Source organism: Microcaecilia unicolor, chromosome 11, assembly GCF_901765095.1.
Source record: "Microcaecilia unicolor chromosome 11, aMicUni1.1, whole genome shotgun sequence".
NCBI classification, from domain to species: Eukaryota; Metazoa; Chordata; class Amphibia; order Gymnophiona; family Siphonopidae; genus Microcaecilia; species Microcaecilia unicolor.
The window spans coordinates 24291276-24309075 of NC_044041.1; the positions used below are offsets into that span (position 1 = coordinate 24291276).

The 17800-nt window shown below is 47.0% G+C and overlaps 1 protein-coding gene across 3 annotated transcripts in view; it reads right to left on the reverse strand.

The window, feature by feature from the left end:
• The window catches only part of MYO18B (myosin XVIIIB), a 549955-nt gene that overhangs the window by 414720 nt on the left and 117435 nt on the right, over positions 1 to 17800 (reverse strand). For all 3 annotated transcript variants that reach the window (XM_030218025.1, XM_030218027.1, XM_030218024.1), the window contains exon 13: positions 5640 to 5784. In XM_030218025.1, the coding sequence (XP_030073885.1) occupies positions 5640 to 5784 (145 nt within the window). The remainder of the gene's footprint in view (positions 1 to 5639; positions 5785 to 17800) is intronic.

Here is a 17800-nt window from a genome sequence, read left to right on the forward strand (position 1 = left end):
ATGCTGAGCCCCCCCAAAACCCACTCCCCACAACTGTACACCACTACCACAGACCTTAGGGATGAAGGGGGGCACCTACATGTGGGTACAGTGGGTTTGTGGTGGGTTTTGGAGGGCTCACATTTACCACCACAAATATAACAGGTGGAGGGGTGGGCCTGGGTCGGCCTGCCTGAAGTGCACTGCAGTACCGACTAAAACTGCTCCAGAGACCTGCATACTGCTGTCATGGAGCTGGGTATGATATTTGAGGCTGGCATAGAGGCTGAAAAAATATTTTAAATTTTTTTTTGAGGGTGGGAGGGGGTTAGTGACCAGTGGGGGAGTAAGGGGAGATCATCCCCAATTCCCTCCGGTGGTCATCTGGTCATTTAGAGCATATTTTTGTGGCTTGGTCGTAAAAAAAAAAAGGACCAAGTAAAGTCGGCCAAGTGTTAGTGAGGGACGCCCTTCTTTTTTCCATTATCGGCCGAGGATGCCCATGTGTTAAGCACGCCCCAGTCCCGCCTTCGCTATGCTTCTGAAATGCCCCCGTGAACTTTGGTCGTCCCCGCGATGGAAAGCAGTTGAGGACGCCCAAAATCGGCTTTCGATTATGCCGATTTGGGCGACCCTGCGAGAAGGACACCCATCTCCCGATTTGTGTCGAAAGATGGGGTATCAGTGAGGTAGTAGAATTTGAACCTTGATTTTCCTGGTTTCAACCCTCTTCTTGGGGAGCATAAACTATTCAGATATTCAGGATATCCATAATGAATGTGCATGAGAGATTTGCAAACACTTCCTTCATTTCATGCAACTTTTAACCATTAGGCCATCCTCTCTCCTCCTTTCAAGGAAAAGATAGCTCAGTCTACCTGCCTAGTCATCAGTTCTTCATCTTATTTTTGACTGGGCAGTTTTCTTCCCCTTTAGGCTGAAATCGAGCACCATGAGCCTCCATTTATCACTACCTTGGGGCAGGGGCGGACTGACCATATGGGCAAATGGGAAGTGCCCAAGGACCCAGAAAATATGGGGGATTCAGAGGCTATCATCCCCTCCTCCCCCCCCCCCCCCCCGCAAACTATAGCCCCTCTGATCCACAGTGGGCCCTCCTGGTCCCACCTTGAAAGGCCCTGCTCATTGCCGCTACTCTGCCCGGTGCTTCTGCATTTTCAAAATGGCTGCTGAGACTTCCATGCAGCAGTCTCATAAGACTGTCGAGACTCGGGAGACTACCGCAGGAAGTCTTGACAGCAATTTTGAAAACACAGTGATGCCGGGCAGAGCAGTGGCAGTGGGCAGGAAAGAGTAAGGTTATTTCCTGCCCCTGAAGAGGTCACTAGACCACCAGTACCCTTCAAGGTAGTAACAGGGAGGGTGCACTAGTATGCGGGAGAAGCAGGGCAGCGGTGTGTGGATGGGGGCATGGGCAATGCCCGGGGGCCCCCAATCACCTTTACTGCCCAGGAGCCCAGAGCACTGTCAGTCCACCCCTGCCTTGGGGTTTTGCCACCCTCATTCTCTGTCCCATCCTAGTTAGATATTGCAGCAATGGTCCTCATTTCATGCATCATGGGAGATCCTAAAAAGTGTATTCTTATCCATAAAAGTACCAGCAGGTACAACGCATTTAGCTGTCTGTGAGTGGCTGAGAGAGACCTGAAGGGGCATAATCAAAAGGGAGGGAGCTCCAAGTGAGTGGAGCTGTGGCCAAGTGGTTAGAGCACTAGTCTTGTAATCCAGAGGTGGCCGGTTCAAATCCCACTGGTACTACTGAAAAAGCCATCCCTAAGAAGCCCTTTGATTTTTTTTTACACTTTTTTTGAAGCTGGCCATCTGTAAACCGGGCGATCTCAACATTTGACCTAAATGTGGAGATTTAGCCGGCCCCAAACGTATTATCGAAAGAAAAGATGGCCGGCTATCTTTTTCGATAATACGGTTGGCACCGCATCTTTTCTTTCGATAATACGGTTGGCACCGCCCCTTTGCGGAGCAGGCCCCGAAGATGGCCGGCACCATTCGATTATGCCCCTCCATGTCTTTCTTTTTGGACCATTCCCCCCCCCCCCCCCCCCCCCCAAAAAAAAAAAACAAATCCAGATGAAAAACGCACAAAATCAAGCCATTGGGATGTAGGAGGAGTCAGCTTTCCTAGTTGACTATTTACATGAAAATAACACTGAAAATACAAGTGACTGGAGTCTGAGGCCCAGATGCACAAAACCTAACGAGCCCACAAGTTGCGTTTTAAACTGGTTCCAGCCAGTTTAAAACGCAAGTAGTTCACCCCGGGCATGCACTAAGGGCATTTTCCCTGCCACGGTAGCAGGCAACGAAAACGGAATGCAAATGTTTGAAAAGCTATTATAATGAGCTGCAGTACCGTTGCAGCCCATTATAATCAGATGCACTACCGTTTTTCCGATCCCCTTACCGTAGGAACCCTAACGAGATGTCTGACCTCTTGTTAGGGCTCCTGTGAGGGAATCGGAAAGGAAAAGGGCCCCCAAAAAAGGTTAAAAAGAAAAAAAAAAAAAGCAGGGAGCGCATGTGAGGGGCGTCCTTTAAGGACGTACTCTCCCTGCGCTTCTGAGAGACGTCTTTTTTTTTTTTGCAGTTTTTTGTTCTGCTGGCGCTCGTGTTTTTTTCCCCCTTCTTGAGAGTCTTCGCCGCGCCACTTACCCCTCCACAGCGAAATTTTTCTATTTTCCTGGTTGCCGGAGAATCGGGATGTCCCTTTAGATTGGGCTCCTCTTCCTGGTCTCTTCAGCCAATCAGAGCGCGTTTCACTGACAACAGCCAGCTAAGCCCGCTTTGATTGGCTGAAGAGACCAGGAAGAGGAGCCTAATCTAAAGGGACGTCCCGATTCTCCGACTCAGGTACCGAAGGACTAGAGAATGCAAGTGAGCTACAACAAGTAGCTCATTTGCATTCCCTATCGTTGATGCATTCCCGTTCCCTACCGATTCGCTATGGAATCGGTAGGGAACGGGAATTACCAATGTCTTTCATGCATCTGGGCCTGAATTAACAACCTCAAAGTTAGGGAAAAAAGGAAGAAGAGGGCCATGAAAATGAGAGGTTTAACAACAGTGAACAAGCCTCCACTGGGACCATTTCTCTGTTTTGCCTTTGATCCATTATTCAGCTGCGTTTTATTTCATTCTATTTGTTGACATATGACAGGGGCATCCATGCCAAAGTAAGTGATGCCAAACTCCAACCGGAGACATGCCCTGCATCTCAATCCAACACTTCGGCTAATTCTCTGAGGAGTCACAGGCCTATTGCTCAGTATACCACTCCATGTAGCAACAGAAATCACTATGATTTTAACGTCTTGCAGGATACCAGGAGATGAAAGACAGCACTGGAAGCTAAAAAGTATAGGTGCCTCGAATTACAAAGATTTTTTTTAATGCCAAAAGAGGATAAATTCTGTAGCATAAGCGCTAACATTTATGTAACGATTGTACATGTAAATGCTTAGAATACAATTAGTATGGTGATGTCATCAATGCACTGAAGCAGCAGGCCTCAGAGCATTTATATCAGGGTTACTTCCTGTTCCGGGGCAGAGAGAGCAGGGAACTAGCGGGGCCGACGCAGCTCCGAGCGACGTGCACTTGGGGCAGATCGGCCCTCCCGCCCATCCCCCGCAAGTAAGAATGCACCGCGGAGGGGGGGTGCGTCGCAGAGGGGGGTGCGTGCTGTGCTGCTCCTGGGGGGGGAGGGGGTGCGCAGCAGTGACCCGCCCCGGTGTCAGCCGGCCTTGCTACGGCACTGCACAAAACACAGTCATAAGACTAATCTATGGTCTGAAAAAAATTTAACAGGGTCTCTCACCCATAGGAGCCAACCTTTCAAAATTATTGGGGGTGCTAAGCCCAGTGGAAATAACCCCTCCCTAGACACATACAAGGAATTTTCTCATTATTGGGGGTGCTCAAGCACCCACAGAGCCAGCTCCTATGCTCTCACCTACGGTATATGCCCAGCTACACTGGCTACCGGTAGAGGCCAGAATGATCTTTAAACTCTGTTTTGTCTTTAAAATCTTTCAGGGCTGTGCTCCCCAATACATGTTCTCTCTAATCACAACTCTGTGTTAAAACTATGGGACAAGAAACTCACTAAAATTAACTTTCCCATCCTTCAAGGAATTTCGACTCAAGAGACTTTTCTCAAGCCTATTCTCTTGCCAAGCTACCAAATTCTGGAAAACCCTACCGACACCAATGCTCAGTTCTGTAAACCTTAAAATCCATTCTATTCAAGAAATACGTCTTGCCAAACTCCTCGTAAATCTGCTTCCCCAACATGACTTTTTTCAATATGCCTAATGTCAAACTGAAGTTCTTTTCACTGCATCTATGTATCAGACTTACTTATCTACCTGATAACCTGCTCTGTAATCTGCTCCAAACCTCTCGAGATGTAAGCGGCATATAAGCACCTGGTAAAGTAAAGTAAATTTATGAGCATTGTTCCCTCTAAGCTGGGCAGGAATCCTCCACCTACAGTCCCTGCCAATGGGGGATGCTGTTTCACTATTACATTTTCAATCCTGAGGGACAGACAAGTTCTGCAGGACTCCAGGGAACCTGCCTGTCCCTCTTGATTGAAAACACAATATTGAAGCACCCCCCCACCCCCCCCCCCCCCCCCCCCCCCACACACACACACACACTGGCAGAAGTGCAGTTGGAGCTTAGAAAGAACAGCATTTACGAGTAAATCTGTACATATAAACCCATTTCTGCTAAAATTCCACCGAAGTGCAATTCTGTAAATATCCACTTATCTTACATAGAGGAGCAATTCTATAAAATGGCACCTAAATTAAGGCAAACGAGCAGAAAAGAGGGAATCCAAGGTACAAAGAACCAAAACGGATGCAAGAAAAGCACGATGAGCCTTCAAGGACAGATTGGCAAGCTCCGAAGGTGCACGGTATTCACTCGTAATCCTAATCCAAGCACTGCTTGAGATCACGAGCAAATACCACGCACCTTTGGAGCTTGGTTGGAAATGAACATCCAGTGAAGTACATTTGGAGGCTCATTTTCAAAGCACTTAGCCTCCCAAAGTTCCATAGAAACCTATGGAACTTAGCCTCCCAAAGTGCTTTGAAAATATGCCTCTTGGTCATTTCTATAGACCTCACATTGGTTCTTTATGGACTTACAACATCATCTCCAGAGACTTTGTGGATCCCTGATGCAGATCTTTAGGCCGAAACACAGTCCGTATCAGATCTGTGATTAACCGAACAAAGGACCTTAATGTGTTTGCACACCACTTGTTATCATTTTCACACCTAAAGTTAAGCATGTAACTGCGGACTTGCATTGTTATTCCGATATAGCATTCATGTTCAGTGGGCATCATCCCTGCGCCCAACTTTAGGCGAGCTACAGAGAATTACCCCCTCAGGGCATATTATAAAATTCTAATGTTAAAAAAGTTTCATTGAAACGGATGTGAGAAATGGCCTGAAAATTTCAAAAATCAGGGGAAATGACCACAGGAACAAATAAAGTTTTTGCACTGTGCACATCCCTACTGCTGATTTGTATTTTAACACTTTCCCGATGCTGTTAGGGCAGCATGGGAGATGTATAATCATGGCTGTAAGAGATTCTCTTACCTTTGCAAGTACCCGCTGCTCCTAGGTGATAGATGCCAGCCAATACGTGCCAAATGGCCTTCTGTTCATTCTCTGTGAATCCCAGAGTCTCCATAGCAGCTTGAAGCTGGTCAAAAGCTACTGATGCCCTCTGTTTCTCCTCAGGCTGGAAAAAGAAAGACATTACAGCACCTGAAGAATCATGATACAGCTGGTATTAGAAACACAAAGCAATGGTTCTCAGAATCAATTTTGATAGGCAGTCCGCTGGACACCCTAAGGCCTGGAGATGTAATATATCTTTAACAGACTGCCATCAACCTGATCTCTACAAATTTCTTCTTCATACAGTTGTACTAGTACTCAGTGAACTGCTCTCCCATTTACCTAATTGTTCGGGGGGGGGGGGGGGGGGGGGGAGGAAGCAAAATGGGAAGCTCTTTAGTCAAAGGAAGGGGAAAGATGTTGGATATTGTCCATGCCTTTTTCAGATGTAGTTCAAGAGTTATATGCAGGGAAACACTCTAGGATTGATTTTGCTGTGCATTTATTTCTAATGTGGGTTTTGGAGGAAAAAGTCGAATTACGTTTAATTTTAGAAGCGTGATGCATGACTATCCAGGGAGTAAGTGATGCTGACAACTTGTTTACTTGTTAGATTTGTCTAGTAAATTCTGTATTAGAACAGAGATCACAAATTCATCCTAAAACTTCTAAAAAGAAGTGGCTACCGGGATTAGGATCCTCAGATTTGAAACTGGTGCTGTGGTTGATGAACCTGATAAAGTAGACTTTGGTCCTCGAAAATTTATGCCTAAATAAACTGGCCAATGAGGTACCAGCTGCCTCTGGTAGCGTTTACAGTGTCTTCACCCAAGGAAAATCATTTCCACTTAGACTTGAATCACCGTTGTGCAATGCACCAGAGGTATAGCCAGACATGATATTTTGGGTGGGCCTGAGCCAGAAGTGGCTGGGCACACAGTATACCTCCCCCCTCCCCCGTGCTTTCTGCCCCCACCCCTGCTTCTGCACCAGCAACACCACCAACAATTAAATACCTGAGCTGGTGCACACTGAAGTTTCTGCTATAAAGCAGCACAAAAACCACATTCTTGAAAATTTTTCACACACATGGAAACCAGAGAAAATCTTGAAAGACTAAGCAAAACAAACAGAACAACTCATGATACCTTTTATCTTTGGCCACTGACCAAATCGGGGCATCCTTTGTGTCACAAACTAGGGAGGGTGAGCCCTTGGGCCACAGCTGAGTTGATGTTGTCTAACTAACCCGAAGGCTAGGTAGGCCCTGACTGATGGCAAGCTAGGACTGGGCTGGCCAAATCTACAGGGTCACCAGGAGAGCTGGAAGTACTGTAACAGAGGCCACAGCAGGCTAACTGGTTTGATTACCAACAATGGCACTGGAGAGTCTCCAGAAAGTCCAAACAATCCCGGAGGTTAGGGCAGGCGGCGAGCAAGACATGGTCAGGCAAACAGGAGTCAGGGCAGGTGGCAGGCAGATGAAGTCAGAAAGAGGCCAGAGGTCAAGGTGGGTGGAAAACAGACGGTCAGGAACAGCCTGAAGCTCAGCAGGTGGCTCTTATAAGATCCCTTGGGTACAGGAAACCAGCAGGAAGACCCACTGGAACAAGGTAGGAACAGACAGGAAGGAACTCAGGTACAAGGCAAGGTAGAGACACTGGAACAAAAAAAAGGCAAGGTAAGGCAGGGCAGGAACAAAGCTAGACAAGGCAAGAACAGTGAACGGGAACAAGAGCCAAGTGCCGCAACAGACATCATCAGGCAAAAGTTAGGAGACCTGTTGCAAAGGTACTGGTGGAGAGTCAGGAACTTCTTTACATACCACTTGACAGGAAGTGATGTCAAAGGTCAGCGCCCTATTGCAGGGCAATAAAAGGAAGTGCTAAGTTCCAAGAAGTAGAACAGATTCTTCTGGCATGGAATGCTGCTGGATACCATGGAGAACAAGCAAGGGGCATGACATATTGTGACAAGTAGAGGTTGTCCCCTGTCATAAGGGTACCAGAGGTAACAGTTACAGTATCCTGATTACTTGTTAAAGTTAAAAACCTGTAGAAAAAAATGATGGTTTCCCCTTAAGAAAAGAAAGGGAAGGGAAACTACAATTCCCAGGAAGCCTGAGCTAGAACAGAAAACTTCCTGAACCCAAAAAGAGGAGGGTCTGCTAGAAAGTTCCCAGCCCAAACTGAGGATAAATGGGAGGTGTGGCCCAGACGGATGGGGGCAGCCCGAGCAGGGAAGCCTTCAACCCAGGAGGAAACTGTGCCCATATCAGGAGAGGCTGAGAAGAGAAAGACAGTTATTCTAATAGAGAATGCAATGAGACAAGCTCCTGTGTAGACTGGAAGGTAAGGCAAAGGGAGGGGATGAAACCCTGGGGTCCCTTAAAATATCTCCCAAGAGGCATAGAACCCTAGGAAGGTGGGGGAGAACAAGGAAGAACCCACAGGCTAGAAATGGGAAAGAATAGATTGCCTGTGAAGCTACAACCTAGAAAGCCTGTGGGGAAACAGATTCAAAGACGGGCAAAGAAGGAACAATGTGTTTACCTTGGCAAGTTGGACCATGTTTTCTTCAATTTTTTACTGTGAACTACTACTACTACTTAACATTTCTAAAGCGCTACTAGGGTTACGCAGCGCTGTACAGTTTAACAAAGAAGGACAGTCCCTGCTCAAAGGAGCTTACAATCTGAGAAGAACAGCTGTGGGGTGAAGGATAGAATGTAAAGTCATATTGAGTTTTGTCCTATCTAGGGTGTTGGAGGCGTGTTGGGGGCAGGAGTTGTGCGTTCCCACAACGCAAACGTTTTTCTGCCATAATGGAACAATGCAACAACTCCTAGGGCTAACAGTTAGACATTTTGATCTGGACTTGTTTCAATCACAACTAACTCATAAAAAGGCACTCTAAATGACCAGGTGACCACTGAAGGGATCAAGGCATGATTCCCCCCCCCCCTTACTAACCTAGTGACCACTGACTCCTTCCCACTGCCCAAAGATGTGAAAGAAACAGTATATTTCAGCCTCTATGACAGCTTCAGATATTGCTCACACCTTTTTCAGTAGTAGCTCAAGGTGAGTTACATTCAGGTACTCTGGATATTTCTCTGTCCCAGGAGAGCTCACAATCTAAGTTTGTACCTGAGACAATGGAGGGTTAAGTGACTTGCCCAAGATCACAAGGAGCAGCAGTGGGATTTGAACCAGCCACCTCTGGATTACAAGACTGGTGCTCTAACCACTAGACCACTCCTCCACTCCAGAATCTTGCTATTCTTTGGGGTTCTACATGGAGTGTTGCTACTCTTTGAGATTCTGCATGGAATCTTGTCACTCTTTAAGATTCCAGAATCTTATTTATTTAGATTTTGCTCACACCTTTTTCAGTAGTAGCTCAAGGTGAGTTACATTCAGGTACTCTGGATATTTCTCTGTCCCAGGAGGGCTCACAATCTAAGTTTGTACCTGAGGCAATGGAGGGTTAAGTGACTTGCCCAAGATCACAAGGAGCAGCAGTGGGATTTCAACCAGCCACCTCTGGATTGCAAGACCGGTGCTCTAACCACTAGGCCACTCCTCCTATTAGAGCAGCAAGAAGGTCCCAGGAATAGCCTACTGGTCAGTGCAGTGGACTATAGCGAAAGGGACCCAGGCCCATATCCCACTCTAATAGTTACACTTGTGGTGGAAAGCGTAAGCCCTCCAAAATCACCTTAAAAACTTACTGTACCTTCTATTTGAATTTTATCCACACTCTTTTCTTAATCTCATTTCCCATCTACTCCTGCATAATTATGCTCTCACCTATCAACCCTTAATTATTTGTTTATCCTTGAGATAGTCTAAATCCCTGGTTACTTACTGCACATGTATTCATTTGCTTCTTGAACTTATTGTAATTTGTGTACATTATTATGTTTTATTCACTTTATTTGTTTCTAAGCCACATTGAACTTGAGTCTATTTTGGGCTAACGTAGGGTATAAATGTCATGAATAAATAAATGTGACACTTGCAGGGAAAGAGCTATTGTAGTGACGTACAGTTGGGTACAGTAGGGTTTCGGTAGGTTTTGGAGGGCTCACCATACAGTATAAGGGGGTAAGGGTGAGATGCTCACCTGGGACCTTTTTAGGTGAAGTCCACTGCAGCACCTCCTAGGGTGCCCCATTGCTCTGCTAGGATGCTGGCTCCTCCTACATCCCAATGGCTTGATTTTGTGAGTTTTTCCCTTGGACGTTTTTTGGTTGTTTTTTTTTAAATGGTCACAAAAGAAAAATACACAGAGTACAAAGGACTAAATTCTACACATGGTGCTGAGAAAATCAGCAATGACTAAAAAGGGCTTAGCACTATTCTATAAACCTCACCTAAACTTAGACACAGTTTATAGAATATGCTTAGCGCCCGTTCCTGTGACTAAATTTAGTCATGGCCATTTACGCCAACTAGAACGTGGGGTAAAACGACAGCCTACTTCTTGATACGCTGTCTTCACTTGGATTCCAGGGCTCTGTTCTTTCCTGGTTCTCCTCCTACCTCTCGCTTCGCACCTTTAGTGTACACTCTGGTGGATCCTCTTCCACTTCTATCCCATTACCAATCGGTGTACCTCAAGGTTCTGTTCTCAGTCCTCTCCTGTTCTCCATCTACACTTCTTCCCTTGGCTCTCTGATATCATCCCATGGTTTTCAATACCATCTCTATGCTGACGACGCCCAGATCTACCTCTCTACCCCTGAAATCTCAACCAGCATCCAGACCAAGGTTTCAGACTGCCTATCTGATATCGCTGCCTGGATGTCTCAACGTCATCTGAAACTTAACACGGCCAAAACCGAGCATCTCATCTTTCCCCTAAACCCACTTCTCCTCTCCCCCCTTTCTCTATTTCTGTGGATAGCACTCTCATTCTCCCTGTCTCATCAGCTCGTAATCTTGGGATCATCTTCGACTCCTCTCTCTCCTTCTCTGCTCACATTCAGCAGATTGCCAAAACTTGACGTTTCTTTCTCTATAACATCAGCAAAATCCGTCCCTTCATCTCTGAGCACTCTACCAGAACCCTTATCCACACTCTTATCACCTCTCGCCTAGACTATTGCAACCTGCTTCTCACCGGCCTCCCACTTAGCCATCTCTCTCCTCTTCAATCAGTCCAAAACTCTGCTGCATGACTCATTTTCCGCCAAAGTCGCTATGCTCACATTAGCCCTCTCCTCAAGTCACTTCACTGGCTCCCTATTCGTTTTCGCATTCAATTCAAACTTCTCTTACCGACCTATAAGTGCATACACTGCCGCTCCCCAGTACCTCTCCACTCTTGTCTCTCCCTACGCCCCCCCCCCCCCTCGGATACTCTGCTCTGTAGATAAATCTCCCTTGTCTGTCCCCTTCTCCTCTACTGCTAATTCCAGACTCCGTTCCTTTTATCTCGCTGAACCACACGCCTGGAATAGACTTCGCAAGCCTGTACGTCTAGCCCCATCTTTGGCCGTTTTCAAGTCCAGGCTAAAAGCCCACCTCTTTGACACTGCTTTTGACTCCTAACCTCTAATCACTTGTCCTGTACCCCACCTCTTTAATCCCCTACCTCTTAGTTGTTCTGTTTACCTGTCTTCTTCAGATTGTAAGCTCTTTGAGCAGGGACTGTCTTTTTGTGTATGGTGTACAGCGCTGTGTATGCCTTGTAGCGCTATAGAAGTGATAAATAGTAGTAGTAGTAGTAGTAAAAGCACACAACTAATTTAGGTGCAGATCGAGCATATTCTCTAGCACTGCGCGTAAATTTTAGGAACACCCATGACCCACCCATGCCCCTCCCACGGTCACAAACCCTTTTGAGATCTGCATGGTCCAATTTACGCACTTCACTTTAAGTGGCCCTTTTACTAAGCCGCGTAGGCACCTATGCACACCCAACATGCGCCAAATTGGAGTTACCGCGTGGCCCTTGTGGTAATTTCAATTTTGGCACATGTCCACTAAGCGCATGTGAAAAATATTTTTTTTTCTTTTCTGACGCACGTAGACCATTACCACCCGGTTACCACGCAAGATCTTTCCACTAGGTCAATGGCTGGCAGTAAGGTCTCAGACCCAAAATGGATGCCTGGCAATTTTCATTTTGCCGCACGTCCATCTTCGGCAAAAATTTTTTAAAAGGCACTTTTTTGTAGATGCGCTAAAAAATAATTCTGCACGCGGCCAAAACACAAGTCTACACTACCGCAGGCCATTTTTCAGCCCATCTTAGTAAAAGGACCCCTAACAGTCCAGTGGTGTACCAAGGGGGGGGGGGCGGTGGGGGCGGTCTGCCCAGGTGCACGCCGCTGGGGGGTGCCACGGCGCGCACCTGTGGTCTCCGACTTCGCGAACTTCGCTCGTTCGCTGCAGCTCCCTCTGCCCCGGAACAGGTTACTTCCTGTTCCGGGGCAGAGGGAGCTGCAGCGAACAAGCGAAGTTCGTGAAGTCGGAGACCACAGGCGCACGCCGAGGCACCCCCCCTCCAGCGGCATGCACCTGGAGGGGTGACATTTCGCCGGGGGGGGGGGAAGGTGTCATTTCGCAGGCGTGGGGGGCACGCTGCACCCGGGGGGGGGCGCAGGTGCCATCCACGCTAGGAACACCACTGTAACAGTCTAATTGTTTCCTTATAACTTTCTATGCTTTCATGATCTACCACACCTCCTTTGTATATTAGGACCTCTTTTGTTTATCAAGCTTCCGTAATGTACTTTTTCTTTGATGTTTCACATTTCTCTTGGGGCTTGCCACGGTAAACGTGTACAAATTTTGTGTATTTTGGCACGATCCAGCCATTTAAATAACTGATGTTATGACCCGCTTGCCTTTTCGACATTCCTTTTGGGTTATGCCGATTAAATATCTTTCTTATGCCTTGATGAGTACAATGTTTATATCCCAGTGGTGTTTTTTTCTCAGTGGTGTTTTTAGTGCATGTTGTTCTGTAGCTGTATAGTAGTCTTTTGCACACAGAAGTCAGAGACTCTTAGCTGTTTTATAGCACTTAAAAATCGTTTTTAATGAGCAGCACTGTGACTCTTTTTATCCATAATGACCCAAGCACATTTAATAGTAACTTGTTGGTGCATGACATTCGGGGACAGGGCCCTTTACTAAATAAGAGTTCTCAATTATTTTTTGGGCACTGCGGCCCCCTTCCCCCCTTTTATTTTCTTTTTTACAGTGGTATATTTTTAGATGCAATATATTTCTCTATTGATCGATTGTCCTTCCCTCTAATGCTGCTCCGCATGAGTGCGTCTTTACAATGTAAGAACACATTTAGCAGTGCTTTGTTTTTCGAAAAGCTAGAGTTTTCTTACACGTTACCTTTTCCATCTCTCTAACAAATGTAGAATGACAGTGTTTGCTTTCATTTGTGAAAACATCATCAATGTCATCATTTTTATTACTCACACTATAAAGTCAGTAGTCCAATGTTTTAATTATATTCACTTTCATGTCTTATGGTTTACATAGTATTGATATATTGTATCCTGTAAGATTGTGTTTTTTCTAAAGCACATCTTGTCTTTTTTCTCTATAGTATGTATTTTTTTTAATTTTTAGTGCTTTTTAAATGTATATTTTGATTTACTTTATGTTACATCTTGCCAAGTTTTTATTAATTTTTATTGATTATTTCTTTATTGTATAAATATTATGTTCTGTATGTTTACATTAGCCTTTATATGTCCTATAGAGGGGCATAATCGAAAGGCGCCGACCATCTCTATGGGCGGCCATCTCTGGCGCCGGCGCCACAAGCGGGCGGAGCCAACCGTATTTTCGAAAAAGATGGCCGGCCATCTTTTTCTTCGCTAATAGGGTTGGGCCCGGCCAAATGTCAGAGTTCGCCGGATTTGAGACGGCCGGCATCGGTTTTCGGCCATAATGGAAAAAAATGCCGTCGATCTCAAACCCAGCGAAATGCAAGGCATTTGGTCGTGGGTGGAGTCAGCACTTGTAGTGCACTGGCCCCCCTGACATGCCAGGACACCAACCGGGCACCTTAGGGGGCACTTCTAAAAAATAAAAATAGCTCCCAGGTGCATAGCTCCCATCCCCTGGTTGTTTAGCCCCCCAAATCCCCCCCAAAATCCACTCCCTACAACTACACCATTACCATAGCCCTAAGGAGTGAAGGGGGGGCACTAGATGTGGGTACAGTGGGTTTTGGAGGGTTTGGGAGGGCTCAACATTTACCACCACAAGTGTAACAGGTAGGGGGTATGAGCCTGGGTCCACCTGTCTGAAGTGCACTGCACCCACTAAAAACTGCTCCTGGGACTTGCATACTGCTATCAGGGAGCTGGGTATGACATTTGAGGCTGGCATAGAGGCTGGCAAAAAAGTTTTTTTTTTGGGGGGGGGGGGGGGTTGGGTGGGTGACCACTGGGGGAGTAAGGGGAGGTCATCCCCGATTCCCTCCGGTGGTCATCTGGTCAGTTGGTGCACTTTTTTGAAGCTTGGTCGTGACAAAAAAGGGACCAAGTAAAGCCGGTGAAATGCTCGTCAAGACTGGCTTTTTTTTTCCATTATCGGGCGAAGCCGGACACCTCGTGAGCATGCCTCCGTCCCCGTCTTGCCTTCACTACCCTACCGACACGCCCCCTTGATGTTTCGCCGGCTCCGCGACGGAAAGCAGTTGAACCCGGCCAAACTCGGCTTTCGATAATACCGATTTGGCCGGGTTCAGGAGATCGCCGGCCATCTCCCGATTTGTGTCGGAAGATGACCGGCGATCACTTTTGAAAATGAGCTGGATAGACTCCTGAAGCAGGCAGTTTGGTGCCGAAAACAATGGCAGTTATGTCGAGTCGTTTGGTGATTCTCATTAAAGACTCATACATTGTATATGCGTCTCGCTTGTTGTTTTTGGAAGAGCTAGCCTACCCTACTCTTCTATCCACTTGATTGATGTTCGTAAGGATTGGAGCGTTTCTCTACATCCTGTGGTCATTCCCTATTTTTAGAATGCCAGAATTTAACCAGCGGTAAATGCCTGGTAACCACTAGCATGAGAGCCCTTACCACCATCTCAATGGGTGGCAGTAAGGGCTCCCCACCGAAATGGCCATGCGGTAAGTAGTTCCCACCCATTTCTGGTGCTACAAACATATTTTCTAGTTTTGTAATGCCAGTGCTTACCCAGAGGTAAACAGGCAGTGCGGTTACCGCCAGGTTAGCATTGGACACCTTACCGCCACCTCGATGGGTGACGGTAAGAGCTCCCCTCCTGAAATGGCCGCACGGCAAGTGGTTCACTTACCACATGGCCATTTCTTTTTGAGAAAAAAAGATGGCCTTTTACCCGCTGCGGTAAAAAGGGGCCTCAACATGTGTCAAAAACACGCACTGATGCTAGCGCAGGCCCCCTTTTACCGCAGCTTAGTAAAAGGACTCCTCTGTCATTTGTTTTCTTTTGATCCCATCATTTAGCTAGATAGGGATCTTCTGTATTTCTCCCATTTCTTTTTGAATTCTGTCACTGATTTTGTCCCAGGGCTCTATCACTCTTTCTGTGAAAAGGTATTTCTTGATGTTGCTTTTAAGCTTTGCTCTTTGCGCTTTCTTTTCATTCCCTCTAGTTCTATAGTTTCCCTTGTTTGAGAAAGATTTGTTTGCTCATTAATATCTTTCAAGTATTTAAAAGTCTATATCATATCACCCCTGTGTCTTCTGTCATCTAGGTAATACATATTCAGGTCTTCAAGTCTATTCTTGTATCTCTTCTGGCACAGACCTCATTCCGTTTTGGTCACCATCCTCTGAACTGCTTCAAGTCAGTGGTGTTCCTTGGTCGACTGCCACCCAGGACGGATTGCCACTGCGCAGGCCCCCCCCCCCTTGATCAGGGCTACTGAGAGACTGGGTCGGGCCCGGGGCAAGGCCACTGCCCCCCCCCCCCCCCCCCCCCGAGGTCGCCGCCACTCACCCCCCTCCGTCCGCCACCGGGCCGGGTCCCCTGCATTGAAATCACAGCACCTCTCACCTCCGTGTGAAAGCACTGCAGGCAGCAGGGCAGCAGATCACCTCCCTTCGGCCCTCCTTCCCTCCTTGTGTCCCGCCCTCGCGGAAGTTACATCAGACGAGGGCGGGACACAGGGAGGAAAGGAGGCCCAAAGGGAGGTGATCTGCTGCCCTGCTGCCTGCAGCACTTTCACATGGAGGTGAGAGACACTGTGATTTCAATGCAGGGGGCCTGGCCCGGTGGAAGACGGTCAACGACAGAGGGCGGGTGGGACTGCAGCGCCCGGGGAATTTTGTCCCCCCCCTGCCCCCCCTCTCGGCGGCTATGCCCTTGAGTGCAGCATTGTCCCACCTGGATGCAGTACAACACCCCCCCCCCCCCCCCCCCCGGGTGCAGCGTCATCCCCCACCAGTGCATCACCTCCAAGCCCCCCCCCCCCCCCCCCGGGTGCATTCTTCTTACCTGCTGGGGTGCTGTGAGCAGCCGCATGGCTGTCAGCTCTGCCAGTTCCCTGCTCCCTCTGCCCTGGAACGGGAAGTAACAGCAGAGGGAGCAGGGAACTGGCGGAGCTGACACACATGTAACTGCTCCCTGCACCCCTCCTGCAGTGTGCATCCAGGTCAGACCGCTCCCCCACCGCTCCCACCCTCAGTACGCCGCTTCTTCAAGTGTTTTTATTTCCCTAGCAAAATATGGCCTCCGAAACTGAACAGATTACTCCAAGTGAAACCTCACCAATGACTTGTACAGGCCATTATTACCTTCTTCCTTCTGCTGGTTGTGCCTCTGTCTATGCAACCGAGCACCCTTCTGGCTTTGGTGACCTTGTCACACTATTCATTGATTTACAAGGATGGAAAATATACATTTTTCATCAGCCATTCTGGCACTTCAGCTATATCTTATGTAAACAGCATTTCTAATTTCTTAACCTATCTTGACCTGTGATAGTTTTGCATCTTTGCTCACTTGTATTTTTTTTTTCCTTCTCTCCGAGATGCTGTGTAAAAGGATTAGGCCGTCTCAGGGGTTTGTTCGATTCCTCTCAGCAGAGAGGCTTAAATAGCAGTACACATGGAAGGCAGCTTGAGAGTGGGCGTTCGTAATAAACCCTCGTACATGTAATCACAGAGAGGAACATTATGATTTTTCTATTTTGCTCCATTGTTTCCTTTTCATATCTACATATGTATTGTGCAACTATATAGGAAGTGCTCAGGGATGGTTAAATCAATTATAATAATTTCTATATTCACACAGTGGGACCTGCATATTGTAGAGTTTGTGTGTTCAAAGATCTCTTTATTAGAGACCGAGTATAGGTCCCAAGGGTCTTGCTTTATGCCATTGTTAAAATACCTCCTTCTACTCCATCTGGCCTTTTTGATTCATGCTTTAGACCAGTGGTTCTCGATCTAATCCTTGGGACATACCCAGCTCGTTCAGTTTTCAGGATATCCGCTATGAATATGCATGAGAGAGGTTTGCATACAAAGGTGGGGGGGGGGGGGGGGGGGGTTTAGACCCATGATGCAATTAGTAAAACTCTTTGCAAAATTAGGGCCACAATTGAATTTCTGCGATCTTTTTCTCCACTTACTTACAAGTGGTTTTGGTCAAGGTAATAACTGTGAAGTACAGCAGAATTTGGTATTTTGTTCATCATTTATGCTACTGCTTATTTTATGATACAGATCAATCCTACTCACTGACTCCTGGTATGTGCCGGGGGGGGGGGGGGGGCTGAGGGACTTGGGAGCTCTTGCATCTATGGGGTGTTGGAGGAAGGGAGGGCATGGGGAAGCCATTGCTTGCTCTGGGATTCCTTAAAATGGAATGTTGCTACTCTTTGAGATTCTGAATGGAATGTTGCTACTCTTTAGGGTTCTACATGGAATGTTGCTACTATTTGAGATTCTGCATGGAATGTTGTTGCTCTTTGGTGTTCTACATGGAATGTTGCTACTACTATATTTAGGTTTCTGCCAGGTACTTGTGACCTGGATTGGCCACTGTTGGGAACAGGACACTGGGCTAGATGGACATTGGTCTTACCCAGTATTCTTATGTGGTTGGGTGCTGCATTCTATAAGGTGTCTGGAAGTGAGAAAGGTTTAGCAATTTAGGGC